Below are 25,414 nucleotides of genomic sequence, written 5' to 3' on the forward strand. Positions count from 1 at the left end.
AGTATAGCACTAATAACCGTTATTTGAATGGCAAAGTTGAGCAGGGCAATATATTATTAAATCTTGGAACTCTATTTGATTCTCTACAAAGTTTAAAGGAGAGCAACTCATTTTCCTCTCCCTGTGTTAACATACTAACATATCTCCGGATAAACATTTACTACAGTATCTTAGAACATAATCTATCTGACGGGTCATTGTAATGTTAAAATTGTTCCAATTTACCCTTCCCATGAGATAGGTTGTCGTCTGAGATCATTTCTCTCTCTCTCTCTATTTCAAGCTAAACTAGGAAACGGCATCAGGCATTTGATGGAAACTTCTTTTAAAGTTTCTTTCTTCTCCTCCACTGATTCTGAGCACTTGAGTGTGCCACTTACATCACATAGAGTTCCCATCGTAACTTCCCTCTCTTTCTTCTTCACTCAACTTCGTATGCTTTGTACTTCTCTTTGCACATAAAAGTGTGCTCGCTCTAGGTTTCTCCTCAGGAGCTAGCTACCAACTTATAACCCTTCCGAATCCACCAAACTGCTCTCAACATTTGGGGACTGTTATACTATTTCCAATTTCCTGTCACCCTACATTCCCTCATCCTCTGACACTGGGGTGTCAGATAAATTAGGAATGGAGCAATGGAGCCTTGCAGAGACTTGACAGTCTTCTATCTCATCAGCTTGTTATTTCTGTGGCCACATTTTCATCGCTGTCTGGGATCACCGGTATAGGTCCATCAAATATTCCTGTGGACATTCTCAGTGACAGGGCGCCTTTCTGAGTAAGTGATAGAGTGGCTAAAGAGCAGATAACTGGCAGGCGGCATCAGCATCAATCTGTTGTTATTCTGACTGGGTGCCTGGGAAGCTGTGGGTGTAGTGGTGCTGAAGCAAGGGAGTTATTTTTTTATCTTCCTGTTGCTCTATTCTCAATGTGTTCTCACAGAATGACCTGATGTCTGTTTGGTTTTGTTAGAGTTTGTTTTGGAGTTTGATGGGTGGCTGTGTTAGTTTTGTTAGACCTGTCTAAAAACATGAGTACTAATCCACATCATTCTAGTAAAAATCATTCCACTAGATGTGTCAAGACGTGCCATAGGGAGATAAGTCATAGTTTTGGGACTATGTGAATGGAATATAATCATGTATACCTCTATACACATGCATTTATATGCTAGTAACCGACACACAATTCGACAATGAAGCTTTCCTTGAAACATCCAAGTCGAATATGATGCACTATGCATTCAAGTTGCACACAGTATCTATTCTTAGACCACACCACCGTTGGTTTATCCTAGGGAATGGGAAACGTGTCTTACATAAACACCATTTTGGATTGTTGCTGAAATGACCCGATTGGTTTGGGATTGTCTGTTGTGTAAATGTTACCTCTGCAAATTCTTACTTTTGCTGAGCACACTCCTGGTAGACCATAATTGCCTGGAATACTCTGGAGAGCATGCCTTAAAATAATATAGGAATGCCAGTGGAGCTGCCAAAGCTGGACAGAAACAGGGCAGCCAAAGTAACAGGTCATATACCAACTACAGCAGTACGATAAATAATATTAAGTACAAAATTGCATATATTGGTATCTGTCAATATCAAAATGGTCTTCCAATTTTTGTAACATATCCCATAACAGCACATAATAGATATCAACTGTATGGCAGACCTTTCATGTTATGACTGATAAGTCTGACAATTATCCACACGTCATGATGTTAACATGAAAGTGTTATGAAAGTGTCTAGCAATTATCCCCAATGCAATTACCTTCGGTCATTAGGATTTGGGGCTTGAGTACAATGCCAGTCTGAGCCTCATCACACATAGTCATTACTCAACTGCAGACCCTGATGAGACAGTGCTGTAAAGATGGATGTCTGCATATCAGCATACTGTAATATTGAGATGTCCACGTTTGTGTTTGTGCCTTAGCCTACCCTCTCCTGAAGGACAGCTTCTGAACTACTTTGTGAGCTAAATGACAGTGGAATTGTCCCCATTATAAACATATTTAAAGAACAGCTGCTGTTCTTTAAGGGATACTTCGGGATTTTGGCAATGAATCCTTTTATCTACTTCCCCAGAGTCAGATTAACTTTTTTATTTCTCTGTGTTCAGTATGAAGGAAGTTAAAGGTAGTTATGCGAGCCAATGCTAACTAGCGTTAGCGCAATGACTGGAAGTCTATGGGTATCCGCTAGAAACTACCTTTAACTTTCTTGATACTGGACACAGAGACATACATATTGTATCCACTAGTTCAGCTGGGGAAGTAGATAAAGGGCCTCATTGCCAAAATCCCAAAGAAACCCTTCAACAAAAAGACAGCTGCTTGATGGGTTCTGGAGAGAAGATGGGACTCTTTAGTGAGAGACAGCTGATAAAAGGTAAGATTGAACCAAACCTGATAAGACGGGAGATGAAAGCTGTTGAGATGCTAATCTCCCAAAATGTGCAAAACTAGTTTATTATGGTGGGTATTTCTCTGGACTGCCAGTCAGTTGCTAGAGTTCCTCCTCAGATGTCAGAGGGAGATTTACACTCTAAGCTGTCATGCTGAGAAGCTGCAACTGAAGTCAAATAAAAACCACATGAGATCAAACCCACAGCACTTTTAATGGTGGACAACTGCATTAACAGTCAGTTAGGTCAGGTCAGAGAATCATCACTATTTGAATACTTTTTGAATATTCAATGAGGGGTGTTGACATCAACCGCCTGTGTTCAATGGAGAGTGAGATGCTAGCCACATGAATATGCATAGACGTCTCGAACTTCAACAGGGACAACTCCGATATAAAGTGTTTTTTCTTAAAGGTTTCTGGGATGTCACATGTTCTACTTATATCAGTACACTAGTAACAACCTAATCATTATGAAACTTCCATTAGATCAAATAAGCCTCACATATCAAAATATAAATATTTGTTTTAATCATGACTAAATTCAACACTCTCTTATTGCCCCCCATATAAAAAATCCTCATTCACTTAACAATGAATGATCTGCTTAACGTGGATAGATTTTGGGCAGAGTAAAAACCCTCACGCTTCGCCTCTTCCTCTCTGGGTATACTGCCTTATGCTGTGTGAAAAGCGATTCACAAGCCAGCTGCAGCTGTCAGTGCTAGTGCATCCACTCTAAGAACCTCAACAGACAGAGGATCACTCCATACCTGTTTGGAATAGAGGTTATTGATGCCCCAATGAGTCATACCTGGCTGTACCATTAACACTTAGGATACACTTTATTCTGAGGTATAGTATTTCCAGGATATTGCTGAGAAACTAAGTAAGCATAATTAAATGTTGCCTATATATATTCACCAATTATTTTGTGTTTTCACACTGTGAATGAAGGTCCACACATGCATACATTATAATGAAATACATAAGTGTGTAGTACACCACCCTGCCAATACACACACATGCCTGGTCGCACGCATGTGCACATACACGCACACATACACACCTATCGACAGCCTCAGAACCTTGAAGTTATCCAGCCATGCAAACTGAAACTGAATTATGTGAGCTATCCGCCCTTACCCTCTGATGTTTCTTTTTGATGTGCTCCTCACTAGTCTGTCAGTTCATGTAAATGGCTGTTTTCACTTCAATTGCTTCATCACTAAAGACCCTCATTGTGCACAGATTGTACACAGCATTTCTAAATACTTTTTACTGCCTCTTCTGAATTTCTCTCTTACGTGTTATTGTCAGTCTTTTCCACTGCATCCTCTGTACATTCCATGCCTATCCGGTGTATGTGACAATAAAACATATTGTTTCTCCTCTCAATGTCTCTTATAAGACAACACAACAAAAGCCATCCCTTATGAGTGAAAATTCCCTCAGCCGGAAATAGCTCTCTTGACAGTCACACACAAAGCATTCTTTAAAAGTAACTGAAAACAACATTTTCTATCAACTAGAACATCTCAGGAGTGTTCCGCCCTACCTGTTTCACTTTAATTGAAATCTCATGGCTCCATCTCAAAGGCGCGTGACTCAGGTACAGAAACCACATGCAGAGAGAGGAATGCAATGCACACGCTGCATTCCGGATGCTATAAAGAATGAACAAATCCAGAGCTCCAGTCACCCACGAGACCTAGGGATGTGCATTGTCTTCATTTGAGCACCGCCACAAACAGGAAAAAATGTCCATTATAAGAAAATGTTTAAATATACAGGGGAAAAGAAGAGTATGACAGCACATGACTCTGGCAGTCTGCTCTCTCCCCCTCTTGCTCTTGGTTCTCCTCTTTCTCACTCTCTTTCTTTCTCCGTCGCCCCCCCTCTCTCCTCTCTATTGCTCTATTTTTCTCTCTCTCTGTCCCTCTCTCTAACCCCCCCTCTCTCTCTCACACGCACACACACACACACACACACACACACACACTCAGACTCTGCTGTGTTCTTGCACTCCCACTACTGTTGTGTAATCAATTGGGTCTGATGGAAAATACTGTTTTTTTAATCGCTTTGGTGCAATTTTCACAAGTATGTGGTACATTTTCACAACTCAGTACAAAACTGAAAATAGATCATCAAAAAGGCAGTTGACTAAGTACAACACATAAAACATACAGTCATCTAGAAATACTGTACATGTTTCACATTGCCGTACATGTTTGTATGATGTAATTGTCCTTCACAATGCAATGCACACATTTCTTTTGATTTGATTCTCTTCTCCTTTGTTAAAAGACATTTTACTATTACTTAAGCCGACTGCTGTTAATTGATGATCACTTAAACATTTGGTAAACCTAGAGATTTCACATGTAAACTGCTTTGTCTACTACAAACTTTGAGAACTACACTGAACAAAAATATAAACTCAACATATAAAGTTTTGGTCCCATATGTCCTATTTTCCATACACACAAAAAGCTTATTTTACATCCATGTTAGTGAACATTTCTCCTTTGCCAAGATAATCCATTAAACAGCATGATCCTTACACAGGTGCACCTTGTGCTGGGAACAATAAAAGGCCACTCTAAAATGTTCAGTTTTATCACACAACACAATGGCAACAATCACGGTTTCAACTGTACCGGACAGATGGCAGACATGGCGATGTGTGGGTGGGTGGTTTGCTGGTGTCAACGTTGTGAACAGAGTTCCCAATGGTGGTGGTGGGGTTATGGTATGGTTAGGCATAAGCTACGGACAACAAACACAATTGCATTATATCAATGACAATTTAAATGCGCAGAGATACCGTGACGAGATCCTGAGGACCATTGTCGTGCCTTTCATTTCCTGGCCATCACCTCATGTTGCATGGCCCCATGTTACAAGGATCTGCACAGAATTCCTGGAAGCTGAACATTTTCCAGTTCTTCCATGTCCTGCATACTCACCAGTCACCCATTGAGCATGTTTGGGATGTTCTGGATCTAAGTGTACGACAGCATGTTCCAGTTCCCGCAACTTCGCACAGCCATTGAAGAGGAGTGGGACAACATTCCACTGACCAAAGTCAACAGCCTGATCACTTCTATGCAAAGGAGATGTGTCGCGCTGCATGAGGCAAATGGTGGTTACACCACATACTGACTGGTTTTCTGATCTGCGCACCTACCTTTTATGTTTATTTAAAAATTCCCCTTTTTCTCCCTAATTGGTAGTTACAGTCTTGTCCCATCGCTGCAACTCCCCTACAGACTCGGGAGAGGCGAAGGTCAAGAGCCATGCGTCCTCCAAAACACAACCCTGCAAAGCCTCACTGCTTCTTGACACACTGCTCGCTTAACCCTGAAGCCAGCCGCATCAATGTGTCGGAGGAAACATTGTCCAGATGGCGACCGTAGTTAGCTTGCAGGTTCCTGGCCCACCACAAGGAGTTGATAGAGCACAATGGGACAAGGCAATCCCGGCCAAACCCTCCCCTAACCTGGACGACGCTAGGCCAATTGTGCGCCACCTCATGGGTCTCGCGGTCATTGCCGGCTGTGACACAGCCTGGGATCGATCCCGGGTCTGTAGTGACTCCTCAAGCAATGCGATGCAGTGCCTTAGACCGCTGTGCCACTCGGGAGGCTCACCCTACCTTTTCTTTTAAGGTATCTGTGACCAATCATGTTAAATCCATAGATAGGGCCTAATGAATTTATTTCAATAGACTGATTTTCTTATATGGATTGTAACTCAGTAAAATATTTGAAATTGTTGCATGTTGCGTTTATATTTTTGTTCAGTGTACCTAATGAAAATGTATGTCTGTAAAGTAGAAACATAAAAAGTATAATGTACAGTACCAGTCAAAAGTTTGGACACACCTACTCATTCAAGGGTTTTTCTTTATTTGTATTATTATTCTACAATGTATAAAATACTACAAATAAAGAAAAACCGTTGAATGAGTAGGTATGTCCAAACTTTTGACTGGTGCTGTATGTCAGATATGGCTTTTCCCCAGGTGCATGAACAATGAAAATATTTACTGCAATTCTGATGCAGACTACTGGCTGCTAAACATTGTTTCTTTCATTTCTTTCACTTGATTACAGTGTGAAAGATTATAACACCTTTGATCACACCTGGAATAGAAACGATGGAAATGTGATGTTCACTCATTTTTTATGAGTAGTGCCTAATGTGAAAACGGTGTGATGTACTGTAATTAATAGTACTGTAGCATACTACATTCAAAAGGCAATTTTGGAACATGTTTTGCTATTGGATGAAATGGTTTTTAAAATGAGAAGATATAATAACATTATGTTGTGTTTTGTGATTAAACCAATGTACTCATTATATTTCACATCAAACGTATATTTTGGATCAAAGGTTGTGTGGTGAAAGATGTCTACAAACAAAATCAATGCACAATTAAAGGTTGTGAATGTACTATTTGTACTAAGAGTTTTTTTTTTATTCATCACATACTTGTGAAAATTGTACCAAAGCGAATAAAAGAACTGTAATAGGACTCAATTTAACAAGAAAATCAATATGAGGCTGCTGCTACTGTACTGATTGGATTACATTACACCAATTAGAAATTTGGCAGAGACGTTTGGCACACCCCCTCACCCCCACCCCCAAAAAACCTGCACCATGTATACCATTGAGACCGCCCAAATTTATGCATATGAGCTTCTAGAAAAATCTATTTAAAATGCAAAGGGTGTGAAGGGGACTGACTGGCACCTTCCTTAGGGAATACTGTAGTCCTCCCTAGGGAAAATAGTCTTGAAATCCTTCACCGTTTGATACAAAACAGAATGTAACTCCCCACTGTGTGCCTTCAGGTCATTTCGAAATTTAGACAAATATAACAATAAGCCCATACAAACATTGATGCGCCTCACGTTCTTCATAATTGTTTACCCATGAACAAGCTAAAGGTGTCTGAAAACAGCAGGAGTAAAACACATTACTATGACTGTCTCCGGTTTGTTTTCGCTTGGTCTGACTTCCTCTGCTACCTCCATGAATACATAACGAATCAAAAGAAGGCACAGCAATACATTTTCTAAATCCTGTTTCTCAAACTGAGGGGGCTTTATCATTTGCCCTTTTTTGTCTCGACAAAGTACATTACTTTCCCCTGGAAGCTAAAACTACAAATTATATACTTCACTTGGGAAGAAGAATGGGGAAAGGACTTTAATGGGGGTATAGGCTACTGTGTATGTGTACTGTAGCATATGCTCATCTAAAAGCACTTAATCAATGTCTTGTCTGGGTCATTATTTTTGTTCAAAAATCTAATACAGTAGAGTAACAGGATTTGACCTGAATCATTATTACATGAAATCTCTGAAAATAACCTTGAAGGAGTATTAAAGGGTTCTTCAGTTTATAATAGCATTAACAATAAAAAATACTTACAGCACTAAGACATTATGCAACTGTTCATATATTTAAGGCTACAGTATTTCCAGATATTTTATCAGATAGTGAATTATCCATGTGTAAATGAAGTATTAAAAAGTAGGAACCCCAAGAGATACACAGCTTTTCCCCCCAATGAACCTTATATCTCAAAGCTATAAACTGAGTCAACATGCAACAATCGTCTTCACAAGATAACTGAGACATTAAGATGTCAAGATTCAGCCCCTGCTTTCCATAATTATTCTTATTGAGCTGCGTAGTTAAAAGAAGAATTCTGATGTTGTGCTCGTTATGCATTGGAAATGACAGTTTGCCAACAAGTGGACAAAATAAGTGGTTTTGTGGAGAAAGAGAACGAAAGCACACACGTAATTAGCATCTTGGAGGATGCATCAAAGAGGACCTTTTTATGATCTATCTATTTCAACATAGAGATGGGGATTCCTCAGAAAATGCAATTTCAACTGCCTGAATAAAACAAAGTAATTCTAGACCTCTGCTGGTGGTTATAGTGTTGGGTAAAAAGAGATTTTCTTAAATAGCCACAATCAATGTCTGCACGGAATTAGAATGGCCAAGTTAGGCCCCAGCATGTGAGCAAGGAACATAATATTGTGCAGTGGGGGGTATCGGTAGTTTAGCAGCCTGATGATGATGTCTTCATCCATGTTCTCACTTCCAGAGGTGTGGGTGCCTCTGGCCTGGGGGCTGTGGGTTACTGCTGTATATGTGAATAACATAGCAATGATTTAGTATGATGACATGTTGATTAGGGTCAACATGTATGTCATGTTGCTCTCTGGGAGTAGAATAAATACGCCGTGTGTGGATATTGGATTTTTGTTGAGCCACACACTTACAAATCATCCATATTGCTTTACCAGTACAATAAAAAAGGTATTACCGTAAATCTTTTTATGTCACCTTCAAGGTGCGACAATAAACTGAGTGTACAAAACATTAAGAACACCTTCTCTTTCCGTGACATAGACTGACCAGGTGAATCAAGGTGAAAGCTATGATCCCTTATTGATGTCACTTGTTAACTCCATGAATCAGTGTAGATGAAGGGGAGGAAACAGGTTAAAGAAGGATTTTTAAGCCTTGAGACAATTGAGACATAGATTGTGTATGTGTGTCATTCAGAGGGTGAATAGGCAAGACAAAAGATTTAAGTTCCTTTGAACAGGGTAAAGGAGCACCGGTTTGAGTGTGTCAAGAACTGCAACACTGCTGGGTTTTCACACTCAATAGTTTCCTTTGTGTATCAAGAATGGTCCACTGCCCAAAGGACATCCAGTCAACTTGACACAACTGTGGGAAGCATTGGAGTCAACATGGGTCAGCACTCCTGTGGAACGCTTTTGACACCTTGTCCATGCACAGACAAATGGAGGCTGTTCTGAGGGCTTAAGAGGGTGCAACTTAATATTAGGAAGGTGTTCCTAATGTGTTGTACACTCAGTGTAGGTTAACAATATATTTGCTTACTTCAACAAATAAAACACACGCTAAAACAATTAACTGTTTATCACTTGCCTACTCAAGGAGTGTGTGTTTAGTATTATAACATAGGAGATATGAATCAAAACTCAAAAGGAAACATGATGTTCTTTGTTAATACATGCATTTAGGTAGATCAACATAGGCCTACATTGAACATGTTAAACATATTGTAGATGAACAAAGCAAATAATGCACTGAAACTGTCTGAGCTTACTCTGCTGACTTGCTGTAAAGTAAACGTATGAGATGTAAACATCTGACTGCTTAATGCAGTTTGTGTGTGGTTAAGTCGAAAGCTTTTTATTTCTCCAGATAGTCTTATCCTCATGGTCTTTAACATAATTAATGCAAGAATTGCATTACAATAAAAGATGCCACTGCAGTTGACATTTAAAAATCACTTGACATTTCATTTGACAAGAATAGAAGGGGATGAAAACGTGTAGCTCCTCACTGACGCACAAGACAAACAAGTCACATTGGTTGGGTCTTGTTTTCGATAGAAACTATTTGCCTATTGTGATTAGCAATACCGTCAATTCGAGCTTGGTCATCAGAATCCAAGGATAAGAGTTTTTCACAATTGCATGCTTTTGAAGGTTTATTGTCTAAAGGCCAAGTTTAGCACAATTGTGTGAGTGCAGCTGGCCTATGTGAGGATGGTTGAGAGGGGATCTTTTAAATATACTTTTTTTTAAAGACATTTTGTAGATTCTGGTTATTCGGACAAAAATGTTTAGTTACATACAAACAGAGCAGTTCCTGAGGCACTGAGAGGTTTATCAAGTTTATTTTAATAAAACATTTCAAATGTTCTGCCTTCTAAATAAACAACAATAACAACCACCACAAAATATGATTAAAACTGAACTGAAACGCTTGATTTTATTCCCATTGTCTTTAAAAACAAATCTACCATAAAAGTAACACATTAGTCTTTTCTGCTTTTCTTGTCCTCACTCTCGGCTTTCCTCCACTTCCGCCACGGGAGGATCTGCTTTGTCTAATATCCCCGCTACAGTTTTAAAGGGCGGCCCCCACTCGCTGAGGTATTTGAAATCTTCTCCACCATCTGCCATCCACGACTCGATGGAGCTTAGCGACTCGCCCACCGACCCATCCCCCTCGTAGGCATACGTGACCAGTGAGTCATACGGCGGAGCAGAGAAACCCAGGTGGTTCTCCTGGAGATGCTGGTGGATGTAGTCCCTGATGATGTCCGCGCTGCCCTCTGTGGTGGGGGTCGACTCATTGATCTCAGTTTGGGCGGTGACCTCTGACCCTGTGCCCCAGCGGAGCATTTTTTCCTTGATGGCTTTGGTGTTTCTCAGAGTGCCCATGTCGAAGGCGTGGGTGTCCTCCTCGCCGCCCCCCTCGTCATCGTAGTGGATCACGTTGTCCCGGATGTCCTCCTTGGACGACATCAACGTCTCCCTCTTCTTCTGCCGTCTCAGGCCGACATAGAGTGCAAAGATCGCTACAACATAAAAGAACCAAGCACACACAGTGTGTTATCTTTTACATACATAGATGTACTGCAGTGAAAATATACATTAATGTGCATTTCAAGAGCCTTTCAAGGTACTGTAGGAGGGTATGGGAAAAGAGACAGTGGGATGTCATGTGTTAGGAGCCATTAGCTAATTTCCTTATTTCTCCGGACATTCTTTTTTTCAGCAGGAGAACTTCAAATAATCACAGCCTGAGGCCAGCCGTGATCCATTTCTGACATGCTATCTGTCACTATTGTAGTACTGAGACAGGATGAAAGGCTGTTTCACCTGGCTTTCATCTCCCCCTCCCTCCCCTTTTCCTCTTTCCCAATGGCAGACAGTAGAGACTACAGCACAGCAGCCTACTCTATACTACTGAAGTGCTCACTGTGTTATGCAACAGCAAGAGACTATACTTTAGTAAGAAAAAGTAGGGGGGAATGGCCAGACCAAGATAAGTGAGCTAAATCGACCTATAAGTATGATTATGATTATGGGACTGTTTCAAGGGCCGTTTTTCAAATTGTGACGTCAATTTAATGAAGTTACTGTAAGTTAGGACTTCAGCTCCCTCTAGTGTAAAATGATACACTTTAACATTCTCATTATTTGCATTTACAGAGTCTATACTTTGAAATTAATACTTGGGGTAATCATTATTACTCCCATTCTCAAGGTGTCAGATGAAAAGTTCAGAAATACTCTGCTTGTGCACCAGGATTGCAGTCTGAATGATAGACAAGACTTACCCAGGAGTATGACCATGCACAGTAAAATGGCCATCACTGCCCAGGTGCTGAGGCCCATTGGTAGGAAGACTGCCTCTGCCGTGCAGGACAGGAGTGACCCGTCAGTCACACAGGCACACACTCGGACAGTGAGGGTGCCGGTGCTGCTCTGGGCTGGATACCCATTGTCCTCCACCACCACAGGTATCACATAGTACTCCTGGACCCGCCTCTGGAACCCTACACGCTTGGTCACTATCCCCGCCGTGTTGTCTGGAAACCAAATTACACAATCATTAACCCGACATGTCTCAAATCAATCAATAAATCCATCCTGGAACCCTAGACATCTGGTCACTATTCCCGCAGTGTTGTCTGGAAACCAAATGACAACCATTAACCCAACCTGGCTGAAACCCCACACGTCCATTAACGATTAACTCTAAATATCTGACTGAAATCCTATACGTCTGTCTGGTCACGATCCCCGCAGTGTTGTCTGAAAACCAAATGAGAGACCATCAGAGAGTGTTCACTTGTAATGCAACTGAGAGTACATACATGCAGTACGTCCTTAGTTCTTATTTAATCCTCTTCATTCCAGGAGGAATATAGGGACCTGTACTAAAGATCTACATCGCTGCCGGTCTTGGGCTACATGCATTTGCTGATGTCTAAGCCCGACCTTTATCAAGCCCAATTTTTCTTCAGGGGAGATCTTGAATTGTATCTGAAATGTCACTTTTACCGCTTTTGCTTTTCGGCTTATTTGAAATAAGGTGAAGGTGTGTACTTAGAATGTACAACAGAAAACAAATAGGGCCAGCAGCACAATGCACGGCTCTGAGAAACAAACACAGGCCTGCCGTTTTTACGGCTATAAAGAGATGAAGTGTCGAGATGTGCCCTGCCTCCTCTCCTCTCCTCTCCTCTCCAGCACCAGGATAGTGGTTGTGAACTGACTCTGTACAGCCTTCCCTCTGCCTGGCTGGACAAAGATCTCACTTGACAAGTAGGAGCCATTAAAGCACACCTTGTGCCTGTTTTCTGCGATTGCCATGAGCGCTGCTGTCCCTCTGAATCAAGCCTGATATTTATGCGTTATTGTGTTAGAAAAATACTAACAGAGGTTGGTGAGATGGTAAGGCTCTAGGGCAGGGGTGTCAAACTCATCTTGCCCTGGGGGCCGCATTCGGTCTTCAGTGAGGTCCGGAGGGCCGCATTGAAAATGTGTTGTATTTCCTCTACATCAAAATTGGAAAATAATTGTTCTCTATCCATCGTTCTGGGAATTTTCTATGTTTAGGTTTCATTCTGGTGATTATTAGCAAGCTGGGTACAATCTACAAAAGTTTCAATTTGATTTGAGTCATTTTAAAGTATACTGAGTTCATTTAATTTTTTACTCAAACCACACACGGGCCTGATCGGAACCCTCGTGGGCCGGATGTATGCACCCTGGCATCAGTGGCGTAGTGCAGTTTTGAAAAAAGAAAATGTCAAGCTATTTTACACATATTGCCATGAGGCTGAGAGAAAATGTTGTTGTTTTAGAGATCATTTCCTAGGAGGGTGGGGGGCTTGTGGGGGCTGCATTGCCTGATATCCCCTGGGTCGTGACAAAAACTCTAAACAATACCAATTGTTTGTGGATATTGTAGGGAGCTAGTATCAAGAAAACAGATTTGCAGTGAGTCACTGGCACTGCATCATAATAGATAGTCTCTGTATAATATTATTGTATAAAGACCCTTTCCACCAAAATATCCTTATTGAACGTGCCACAACTATTATATTTCCCCTCTCTCTCCACTTCTCTCTCTTGCTCGCTCTCTCTCTCTGAATTTCCCTCTCTCCCCTTTACTCTCTCTCCATCTCTCTTGATCTCTTTTCTGGAGGGAAAAAATATGGCTTACTTCCAAAGTCTCGCACGGTGAAATTCCTGTTTCTGATTTCCCTAGGGGACTTGAAGAAGAACCTCTGTCCAACAGCGGGAAGATCCTTGTCCGTAGCACTGATGGTCTGAATTACCTGGCAAAGCACAAAGAGCTTTCAACTTTAGGTGTAGAGCCAAGTGGAGAAACTATTCATCAGAATTATTCTCTTTCATTCTCTCTCACACACGCACGTGCACACACACGCACTCCACGTACGCGCACACACACACGCACTCCACGCGCGCACGCACACAGCCTTTCTCACAGTGGAACTGTACTTGCCTGGCCTACTTCTGCATTTTCACAGACAAAAGTGTCAAAGGGAACGGCAAGCTCCGGAGGGAACTCGTTGACATCCAGCACATTGACTGTGACTGTGACCTTGTTGGATAGGAGAGGGTTGTCTGCAGAATTGAAGAAAAGAGTAATCATACAACACATAATAAATACACCATGCACATAGTGGACCTCAGTGAGCATCACAAATGAGTGAGCAATGCAAAAGCCCTTTCTCTTGTCATGTCTGAACTGCTTTTTCAAACAAACAGTATTGTGGTTTATTGGGCACATGTTAATTCTAGCTTGATAAAATATGCAACAGTGACACTATCTGTTTGCATTTGGAATTGCATGCCTCATTCAATCAATATGAAATTGACAATGAAATGACAATGAAATAACAATACTTAAAAGTCATTGAAAAATAGAAAAAAAATAATAGAAAAACAAATGGCAGCACAGACAAATTATAAGATATTAATAATATGTGTTGATTGTATTGGGTGATTTGCTTATCATGCTAATTATTTTTTTCCAATTGAAAAGCTTCCCATATAAAAAGCCACCCTTTCAGTGGAGAAATAGCATTAGTTCATATAATCTGTCAGTCTGGATTACAATGAGTAGAAGTCAATTCCACTAGATGGTGCCAAAAGAATGGAACATTGTGTGTCTAGGTGAACTGCAAACTGCAAACTCCGTCCAAGTTATTTGCTCCAGGACGAGTATTAACAACGCGTCTTAGAGAAGTACTGATCTAGGATCAGGGCCCTCCTCTTGTTCATGATGATTTAAAAGGAAAAAAAGTATCTTATATCAACACTTCTACTCTGAGAGTCTTTGTGAATACGGCCGCAGGCGGATAAAAACAGTTTTTAGAAATGTTTGCAAATGTATTAAAATAAAAAAACTGATATCACATTAACATAAGTATTTAGACATTTTACTCAGTACTTTGTTGAAGCACCTTTGATAGCGATTACAGCCTAAAGTCTTCTTGGGTATGATGCTACAAATTTGGCACACCTGTGCTTGGGGAGTTTCTCCCATTCTTCTCTGCAGATCCCCTCAAGCTCTGTCAGGTTGGATGGGGAGCGTTGCTGCACAGCTATTTTCAGGTCTCTCCAGAGATGTTTGGTCGGGTTCAAGACTAGGTTCTGGCTGGGCTATTCAGAGACTTGTCCCAAAGCCACTCCTGCGTTGTCTTGGCTGTGTGTTTAGGGTAGTTGTCCTGTTAGAAGGTGAACCTTCACCCCAGTCTGAGATCCTGAGCGGTCTGGAGCAGGTTTTCATCAAGGATCGCTCTGTACTTTGCTCCGTTCATCTTTCTCTCAATCCTGACTAGTCTCCCAGTCCCTGCCGCTGAAAAACATCCCCCAGCATGATGGTGCCACCACCAGGCTTAAGGATGATGCCAGGTTTCCTCCAGATGTGACGCTTGGCATTCAGGCCAAAGAGTTCTATCTTGGTTTCATCAGACCAGAGAATCTTGTTTCATCTGAGCTCAATTTCGTGCCTTTTACTGAGGACTGGCTTCTGTCTGGCCACTCTACCATAAAGGTCTGATTGGTGGAGTGCTGCAGAGATGGTTGTCTTTCTAGAAGGTTCTCCCATCTCCACAGAGGAACTCTGGAGCTCTGTCAGAGTGACCATTGAGTTCTTGGTCACCTCCCTTAGCAAGGCCCTTCTTCCCCCGATTGCTCAGGTTGGCCAGGCGGCCAGCTCTAGGAAGAGTCTTGGTGGTTCCCAACTTCTTCCATTTAAGAATGATGGAGGCCACTGTGTTCTTGCGACCTTCAATGCTTCAGAAATCTTTTGGTACCCTTCCCCAGATATGTGCCTCGACACAATCCTGTCTCTGAGCTCTATGGACAATTCCTTCAACCTCATGGCTTGGTTTTTGCTCTGACATGCACTCTCAACTGTGGGACCTTATATAGACAGGTGTGTGTCTTTCCAAATCATGTCCAATCAAATGAATTTACCACAGGTGGACTCCAATCAAGGTGTAGAAACATCTCAAGGATGATCAATGGAAACAGGATGCATCTGAGCTCAATTTCGTGTTTTATAGCAAAGGGTGTGTAGACTGACAAGAAATAATGAATATTTAATCCATTTTAGAATAAGGATGTAACGTAACAAAATGTGGAAAAGTCAAGGGGTCTAATTACTTTCCAAATGCATTGTATATTAACCAGAGAGGAGGCTGGTGGAAGGAGTTATAGGAGGACTGGCTCATTGTAATGGCTGGAATGGAATAAATTAATGTTACCAAACACATCAAGCACATGGAAACAACATGTTTGACTCCATTCCATTAATTCCATTCCAGCCATTACAGTGAGCCTGTCCTCCTATAGCTCCTCCCACCAGCCTCCTCTAATAGTAATATATTATATATACATATTAACTCTTTGTCCCAATACTTACTAACTTTAGTGGCCACTACAGAGATATTGTGCTGCCTATTACTCTCTCTGTCCAACATCTCGTTGGTGGAGATGGTCCCTTCCACAGTATCAATGTCAAAGCAGCTGTCCACAGGCCTCTTCCACTCAATAGAGTACCTACAAAACATGCAGAAAACATCTAATAAACATATACATATGATTCCTTCAACCTCACATGGCATCTCTCAATCAAGACTTACAGCTGAACTATTCTTGCCATACCTTCTCTACGTAATAGATCTATAGCTATAGATACATATTTTATTGGTCCCCAAGGAGAAATGTCAGAACGATCAATCAAATAAAGACCAAGGCTATGACAGAAAACATTACGCAGAAGAATAACCATTTTCTTTTCATGTAGAGACAAAGGATTTGTCCCAAATGTCATGCTATTCCCTATGCACTGCACTTCTTTTGACCAGGGCCTGGTCAATAGAATTGCACTACATAGGGAATAGGAAGCCATTTGGGATGCAGCCTGGTTGTGTTCTGATCAGTGTTTTAGTACGTTTAAGTGTTCTATATCCAAAAAGAACGATGACAAATGTAATGCTCTAAAATATTAAGCAGCCATCACGAAGACTGCCTTTCAAGCAAGGTGAATTACTGCCTATTCCATTTGTAGTAAGCCATGAAATATTCATAGACAACAAAAAACACACAGCTGGGCTACAAAGTATTTTGATGGTCTTGTGCAAGACATGTCCTGTGTCGCACATTCCCGCTCTCAACACTAAGAGAGTGGAAGTCAACTGTACTTGAAAAACATTTGAAAGATGAAGACAAACAACAGGCCAAATGTGATAGTAGATGTCAGTGTTGATTTATACCTCTGAAGAGCAGAGCGACAGGTGGGTTTTGTTGCCGTTTAAGATGTCAGAGATAGGTGCCCAAATGTAAAGTAACTCAGCCCATGATGGACCCGTTCCTCAACCCCAGCCTTGATGGATCTCACCTTTAAGTAAACATTCAGTAGGCAAATAAAACGTATTATATACAGTACCAGTCAAAAGTTTGGACACACCTACTCATTCAAGGGTTTTCTTTATTTTGACTATTTTCTACATTGTAGAATAATAGTGAAGACATCAAAACTATGAAATAACACATATGGAATCATGTAGTAACCAAAGAATTGTTAAACAAATCAAAATATATTTTATATTTGACATACTTCAAAGTAGCCACCCTTTGCCTGGATGACAGCATCGCACACTCTTGGCATTCTCTCAACCAGCTTCATGAGGTAGTCACCTGGAATGCATTACAATTAAAAGGTGTGCCTTGTGAAAAGTTAATTTGTGGAATTTATTTTCTTCTCAATGCGTTTGAGCCAATCAGTTGTGTTGTGACAAGGTAGGGGTGGTATACAGAAGATAGCCCTATTTGGTAAAAGACGAAGTCCATATTATGGCAAGAACAGCTCAAATAAGCAAAGAGAAACGACAGTCCATCATTACTTTAAGACATGAAGGTCAGTCAATCCGGAAAATTTGAAGAACTTTGAAAGTTTCTTCAAGTGCAGTCGCAAACACCATCAAGTGCTATGATGAAACTGTCTCTCATGAGGACCACCACAGGAAAGGAAGACCTAGAGGTACGTACCTCTGCTGCAGATGATAAGTTCATTAGAGTTAACAGACACATCTCAACATCAACTGTTCAGAGGAGACCACGTGAATCAGGCCTTCATGGTCGAATTGCTGCAAAGAAACCACTATTAAAGGACACCAATAAGAAGAAGAGACTTGCTTGGGGCAAGAAACACGAGCAATGGACATTAGACCGGTGGTAATCTGTCCTTTGGTCTGCTGAGTCAAAATGTGAGATTATTGGTTCCAACCGCTGTGTCTCAGAGTAGGTGAACGGATGCTCCGCATGTGTGGTTCCCACCGTGAAGGATGGAGGACGAGGTGTGATGGTGTGGGGGTGCTTTACTGGTTACACTGTCTGTGATTTATTTAGAATTCAAGGCATACTTAACCAGCATGGCTACCACAGCATTCTGCAGAAATACGCCATCCCATCTGGTTTGCGCTTAGTGGTACTATCATTTGTTTTTTAGCAGGACAATGACCCAACACACCTCCAGGCTGTGTAAGGGCTATTTGACCAAGAAGGAGAGTGATGGAGTGCTGCATCAGATGACCCGGCCTCCACAATCACCTGACCTCAACCAAATTGAGATGGTTTGGGATGAGTTGGACCGCAGAGTGAAGGAAAAGCAGCCAACAAGTGCTCACCATATGTGGGAACTCCTTCAAGACTGTTGGGAAAGCATTCCAGGTGAAGCTGGTTTAGAGAATGCCAAGAGTGTGTAAAGTTTTCATCAAGGCAAAGGGTGGCTACTTTGAAGAATCTCAAATCTAAAATATATTTTGAATTGTTTAACACTTTTTTGGTTACTACATGATTCCATATGAGTTATTTCATAGTTTTGATATCTTCACTGCTATTCTACAATATAGAAAATAGTAAAAATAAAGAAAAATCATTGAATGAGTAGGTGTGTCCAAACTTTTGACTGGTACTGTATATATAATGTATAAATGTATGCATGATGACAAACCTAACTGCACTGCTGCTTGCGTCTAGGTCCTGTGCAGTAACTGATCCAATAATTGTGCCCACAGGAGTATCCTCATACACATCTATGGTGTAAGAGGTCTTAGTGAACACAGGGGGTTCGTCCACATCCAGCACATTGACCTTGACTGTGGCAGTGTCTTTGAAAGGGCCCAGGTGGAGGAACCGGGGGTCCAGGTGAGCGTTGGAGGCCTCCACTTTAAAGGTATACGACTTTTTGCTTTCGTAGTCGAGATGCTGAAACATAATGAGTGAAGGAGTAATCAGCAAAGTGAAATGCATTTATTATTCAGAAATATCAATCAACATAGAATGGTTGAATTAACACCTTCAAAAAAGCAAACATTTTACATGAACACTGAATATACTGTGCAATGGTCAAATATAAAGCTTAGGGGGACATACTTGTCTTGGTTCAGTTTGTTAACACCTCTGTTCAGTTTAGTATGCTCAATAGACACGGAAGTCAAGCACTTTGATATGGAAATGTCACCATTAACTGCACCAACCAAGATTGATTAATCTAAAATTAACCAAAAGGGTTGGTTTCCATGTGCTTTTACCAAAACAGATTCATGCTCTTCGGTGTCTCAGCCTTTAAGCAATTTGAGACTTGAAAAGTGAGTGCTTTGGTTTGAGAAAAAGCTTTCTAACCCTATGTTACAGTCTTACATTATCTCAGCTGGGTCCCTAGTTTGTGCTTGCAGCTAAACAGTTCTCACTGTCAACACACACACTGCAGTCCCTGTCTGAGGCACATGCATGCAAACATCTGGTCATCTGTGAAAATGGCAGCCAGCCTGCTGACTAGATAACAACCAGACAGACAACAGGACTGGGCCGGTGATGCAGGAGGACAGACACCACAGCATGTGTGCTATCCCATCCCAAAAGCGCCGTTCAGTGTTACATGCAGGGAACATAATTCCTGCAACACTGCATACATGTAAATTAGCAGGGAAAATATAAATGATCTGGAAATTGAACCCACCCTTTGTTAGTTTGGGTATCCTCCTACTCTACCTTCCACCACAAATCCGCAACCTGGTGAAATGTCTTATCATCGGCACAGAGGTGTCAATTACAGTATTTGTAGCAGGAGGCTCCTGCTGTTTTCACTTTGCCCTCCTGTGTGCCTGACTCACCTCCCTTGTCTCATCATCTAGGAGATCAATGGGATAGCAAAGCGCCTCGACCTACTACTTAAAATGAGGGGGGAGACTTTTTAAATTCACTGATAATCCACATGGTAGTAACAACTTTTGTAATATACCAGAGCTCAGCTTGGAAAGAGATCATATTATCGCAAATCAATCAAAAGAGGTTGATAGTCTAACGTATAAAGGTTGGAACCTTACAGATAATAACTAGTGGAGTCTTGAAGCATATCTTAGATTAGGTTGTGCTTTCAGACCGAAACTAAATCCAGCAAACTGTCCAATGTAGAAAGACCCTGATATCTTGACACATAAATACATGTAGAGGGCATTCAAATCCCACAGACGGTTTACCTACCATTTCACTATAATCTTTTATTTTGACCGATTATCCCTTGAACCCATTATTCCAAATCCTCTTATCACACTGTGGCAAACCTTTGCTGAGCCCTCCCTAAGTCAGAGATGGGAGTAAAATAACCTGTCTCAGCAATTTTCTATACTTTCCTCCAACACCTGGGCTTTCACAGTGGGTGGTCAGGTGCTGTTATAGCAAATGTACACACATCAGGTATATGGTTTGTCATTTTGGGCTACTTGTCAGGACCTTGTAGATGTCTTACAGTTAGAGAGTGGGAGCAATAGACAGAGCAATAAGACGGATGGCTGTGATACAAAGAGCTACAAAATGATGGCCCTATAATAATTTCAATTTCAGAAGGCAACGGTGCATTTATATATAATTCCCACTATGTATTTGCAAGAAAGTGCCGAATGCTTTGAAGTTTCATTGTCACACAAATGCAAGTGGCACTTCGGGAAACTTCTATCTAACCAAGGATGTCCTCCAGATACAGAAAACACAGTATTTGCGAGGTAACTCACATAGCTGCAAGATACAGACCCCATCTGTGAACAAGTAATAATATCATCCCAGACCAAACGAGAGGTGCACTCAAACCCAGTACAAAAGCTTTTGGTGCAACTATCCATTTATGTGAAGATAAGAGTTTGGAAGTCTGTGGGTCACAGAGAGAAGAGCTGCTGTAAAGAGGATGTCTGAAGGGATTCCTGCTTGTCACATCCCATCAGGAGGTGTGTTTTCTGATCCTAGCCTTGGAGGCATTTATTTATTCATGTCAGCTAAATCCAAAAACATTGCCCACTGGGCACACACTTGTTGAATCAACATTGTTTCCATGCAATTTCAATGAAATGATGTTGAACCAATGTGGAATAGACATTGACATGACGTCCGTGCCCAGTGGATGGGCACTCTCCTGCGAAAAATATCACAAAACTGTTTTAGACTTCCAGAAAATAGGGATCATCAAGTTCTCCATACTTCCTCCTGGTTAGGTTCTGAGGGTGGTTTGTAGCTGTGATAAGAGGAGGTATGCAGAAATAATCTATTAATATTCCAAGGCCCAAGTAGTACATTCTTTTAATCATCTAAGTGAGCAGCATTGCTCTTGGTGAAGGGTTGTGAATTCCTACCTTTCTAAGGACTATGATTCCCTCCTGACTGTGCCCATTGGAAGTGATGTCAAACATGTTGCCTTCATCACCAGGAACTATAGAATATTCCACCTCTGCATTCTTCCCAGAGTCCAGGTCATGAGCTCTGATCTTCCCTACTGCTGAGCCCACAGACGATGATTCTGGGACCCTGAGGTGGAGAATACCTGCCGTAAAATAAAGACGGACAAGAAAGTTTAAAATACAATCTGTCATTGGCTGATTATTGTATGTGTCAAGTCCCGGCGGTAGTGTTAAGTAAGGACAACAGACTCACATTATCCTCTGTGCAGTTATCACTTCTCTGGTCATTTTAAACAATTGATTATGTATAGACAGTGCATAACCTCATTGTAATTGATTTACACTAATTAACACGAATTAATCATTAGATTAACATAAAATTGCCTAGAGATATAAGGTGACATTCAGCACACACAATTTACACAGGCATTCAACGTTCATACTAGTTAGACTTACTAGATTTATTGGCTAACAGCAAACAAAACTGTTGTCATTTAAATGCAATGTGGCACACTTTTTGAAAACCTGGGGGGGTTGTCGTTGACGTCGCTGAGGGTGATGTTGATGGTGGTTGTTCCGGCTAGTCCCCCCAGCTGCCCGCCCATATCCTTGGCCTGAATAAGGACTTGGTACAGCTCCTTCATTTCACGGTCCATGTTGGGTAAAGCAGTCCTTATCACCCCTGTTCAAGGTCACAGAAACAAACAGGGAAGTTGTAAGTGTGTGTGAGGGAGAGAGAGAGAGAGGCAGAGAGAGAGAGAGGGACCACAGGGGTAGAAAGAGAGATGAGTTGTGACTATAAGAGATCATATCCTCTTTGATGTTACTGGAGAGAATTAAGAAGAGGGGGATTTTGTGTGAATAGTGAATAGAAGATGTGTGAATAGCGAATAGAAGATGTGTGAATAGTGAATAGAAGATGTGTGAATAGTGAATAGAAGATGTGTGAATAGTGAATAGAAGATGTGTGAATAGTGAATAGAAGATGTGTGAATAGTGAATAGAAGATGTGTGAATAGTGAATAGAAGATGTGTGAATAGTGAATAGAAGATGTGTGAATAGTGAATAGAAGATGTGTGAATAGTGAATTGAAGATGTGTGAATAGTGAATAGAAGATGTGTGAATAGTGAATAGAAGATGTGTGAATAGTGAATAGAAGATGTGTGAATAGTGAATAGAAGATGTGTGAATAGTGAATTGAAGATGTGTGAATAGTGAATAGAAGATGTGTGAATAGTAAATTGAAGATGTGTGAATAGTGAATAGAAGATGTGTGAATAGTGAATAGAAGATGTGTGAATAGTGAATAGAAGATGTGTGAATAGTGAATTGAAGATGTGTGAATAGTGAATAGAAGATGTGTGAATAGTGAATAGAAGATGTGTGAATAGTGAATAGAAGATGTGTGAATAGTGAATTGAAGGTGTGTGAATAGTGAATTGAAGATGTGTGAATAGTGAATTGAAGATGTGTGAATAGTGAATTGAAGATGTGTGAATAGTGAATTGAAGATGTGTGAATAGTGAATAGAAGATGTGTGAATAGTGAATAGAAGCTGTGTGAATAGTGAATTGAAGATGTGTGAATAGTGAATAGAAGATGTGTGAATAGCGTTTGATCAGGAGTCAGTCCATCGTACAGGTACAACGGGGTCACAAGTTGCCACCGACAATGAGTAAAAAGGTAAAGGAATTGAACTGTTGTCAAGCAGGGTGTTTCCCTATACTCTCAGTTCAACTTTATCTGCACAAAAGGCTATATCAGGGTACACTATATATACAAAAGTATGTGGACACCCCTTCAAATTAGTGGATTTGGCTAATTCAGCCACACCCGTTGCTGACAGGTGTATAAAACCGAGCACACGGTTTGCTCGGTCTCCATAGTCAAACATTGGCTGTAGAATGGGCTTACTGAAGAGCTCAGTGACTTTCAAAGTGGTACCGTCATAGGATGCCACCTTACCAACAAGTCAGTTCGTCAAATTTGTGCCCTGCTAGAGCTGCCCTGGTAAACTGTGAGTGCTGTTATTGTGAAGTGGAAACATTTAGGAGCAACAACGGCTCAGCGGGCCACACAAGATCACAGAATGGGACTGCCAAGTGCTGAAGCACGTTGCGTGTAAAAATCGTCTGTCCTCTTTGCAACACTCACTACTGAGTTCCAAACGGCCTCTGGAATGATGAAGAGCACAAGCACTGTTCATTGGGAGCTTCATGAAATGGGTTTCCATGGCCAAGCAGCCGCACACAAGCCTAAGATTACCATGCACAATGCCAAGCATCGGCTGGAGTGGTGTAAAGTTTGCCGCCATTGTACTCTGGAGCAGTGGAAACTCGTTCCCTGGAGTGATGAATCACTTAGTGTATAAGAACTTGACAGGCCTGCACAGAGCTCTGACCTCAACTCTTTCGAACACCTTTGGGTTGAATTGGAACGCCGACTGCGAGCCAGGTCTAACCACCCAACATAAGTGCCCAACCTCACTAATGCTCTTGCGGCTGAATGGAAGCAAGTCCCTGCAGCAATGTTGCAACATCTAGTGGAAAGCCTTCCAAAAAGTGTGGAGGCTGTTATAGCAGCAAAGGGGGGACCAACTCCATATTAATGGCCATGATTTTGGAACGAGATGTTCGATGAACCGGTGCGCCATACTTTTGGCCATGTAGTGTATCTACAAAAATCAAATACATCAAAATAAGATATTGCAGTGGTCAGGGCTCTAAAGTGTGACCAATTTGGTCGGACATTTTTGTATATTGCTGTGCAACCTGGAGTTTTAATTTAACACCAGTGGTACAGCTTTACATTTTGCCATTGTAAAAGCCAGTTACACATTTGGTTTTCAAATCTCTCCATGTGACATTGTGGATGTGCCTTGATTTGAACTGTGTTGTGATCTCACCAGTTTTGGAGTCGACTGAAAAGTAAGGCTGTCCATGTAGGATACTGTACACGATCCGTGCACTATTCCCATAGGTGGGGTCGTCAGTGTCTGTGGCAGTCACCTGCATAACAAAAGTACCTGTGTGTCAGACAGAGACAAAGGGAAGGAAATTGTTAGAAGTACTGTTCTTTTTGTGACTTCAAGCATTACGTTTTAAGAATATTCGTATGGTTTTGGAGTTATCAAGAAAAATGTAATGACATAATTTGACACATTCTGGCATGCATAGCCTATAGGATTTCTGATGTAATTCAAAGCAAGACAATTTAGCTGGACTTTTTGGATGAATGCTGGTATCTGAAGCTTTCACATGGTTTAAACGTTATGAGAATTAAGAGATTATGGCGTTAAAACCTCATCGTTAACTTTAAGTAATTGTATTTACCAGACAGATGGAATGGCCTAGCCGCTCCATCCCTAATTTAACCTTCTTATGTAAATCAATGCGTAGGCCTTGTCTATTCATTTCACCCTGTAGGCTAAATAATGTATTTATCATTCATTGACACTTTTCTAAGACCTTACCCAATACTTTACAGCACAGTGTTTTGTTAAATTACATGGGTTCAGTTCGCTACTATTACCGAAATGCAAGTGTTGTTTTGTGTCATACTAACATTTAGCCATTTCGCTCCTTAGAATGTGTTTCTTTCATTGTTCCATGTCATTCATCTGTTGCATTTTCCTGTGTATGCAGTGTTCATGACCTCATGAACATTTGTAAACACTTAAGAGGTATATGTTGTCTTTATTGAATCTCGTTTTTCTTTTGTTTGTGTTCCCTCACTTCCATCGACTGGTCGTGTGCTCTCTGTATTGGTGCCAGTATTTGAGGCGAGAGGGGCGCGAATGTGAAATACCTGTGTGTAATGTTTTGTTGGGTTTAGCTGGTTATGGGCAGAGCCTGGTACCCCACC

General features: G+C 41.2%; 1 protein-coding gene across 1 annotated transcript in view; it reads right to left on the reverse strand.

Moving 5' to 3' along the window:
* Nucleotides 1-10,107: 10,107 nt before the first annotated feature.
* The window catches only part of LOC115169736 (cadherin-12), a 32,175-nt gene continuing 16,868 nt past the window's right edge, over nucleotides 10,108-25,414 (reverse strand). Inside the window, exons 4-12 of the mRNA XM_029725653.1 lie at nucleotides 24,456-24,575; nucleotides 22,063-22,230; nucleotides 21,504-21,691; nucleotides 18,833-19,086; nucleotides 16,241-16,377; nucleotides 13,811-13,932; nucleotides 13,508-13,622; nucleotides 11,613-11,864; nucleotides 10,108-10,847 (exon numbers count right to left, since the gene is read on the reverse strand). Coding sequence (XP_029581513.1) covers nucleotides 10,327-10,847; nucleotides 11,613-11,864; nucleotides 13,508-13,622; nucleotides 13,811-13,932; nucleotides 16,241-16,377; nucleotides 18,833-19,086; nucleotides 21,504-21,691; nucleotides 22,063-22,230; nucleotides 24,456-24,575 — 1,877 coding nt within the window. The 3' untranslated portion in view covers nucleotides 10,108-10,326. The remainder of the gene's footprint in view (nucleotides 10,848-11,612; nucleotides 11,865-13,507; nucleotides 13,623-13,810; nucleotides 13,933-16,240; nucleotides 16,378-18,832; nucleotides 19,087-21,503; nucleotides 21,692-22,062; nucleotides 22,231-24,455; nucleotides 24,576-25,414) is intronic.

This window comes from Salmo trutta, chromosome 31, assembly GCF_901001165.1.
Source record: "Salmo trutta chromosome 31, fSalTru1.1, whole genome shotgun sequence".
Classification (NCBI taxonomy): domain Eukaryota; kingdom Metazoa; phylum Chordata; class Actinopteri; order Salmoniformes; family Salmonidae; genus Salmo; species Salmo trutta.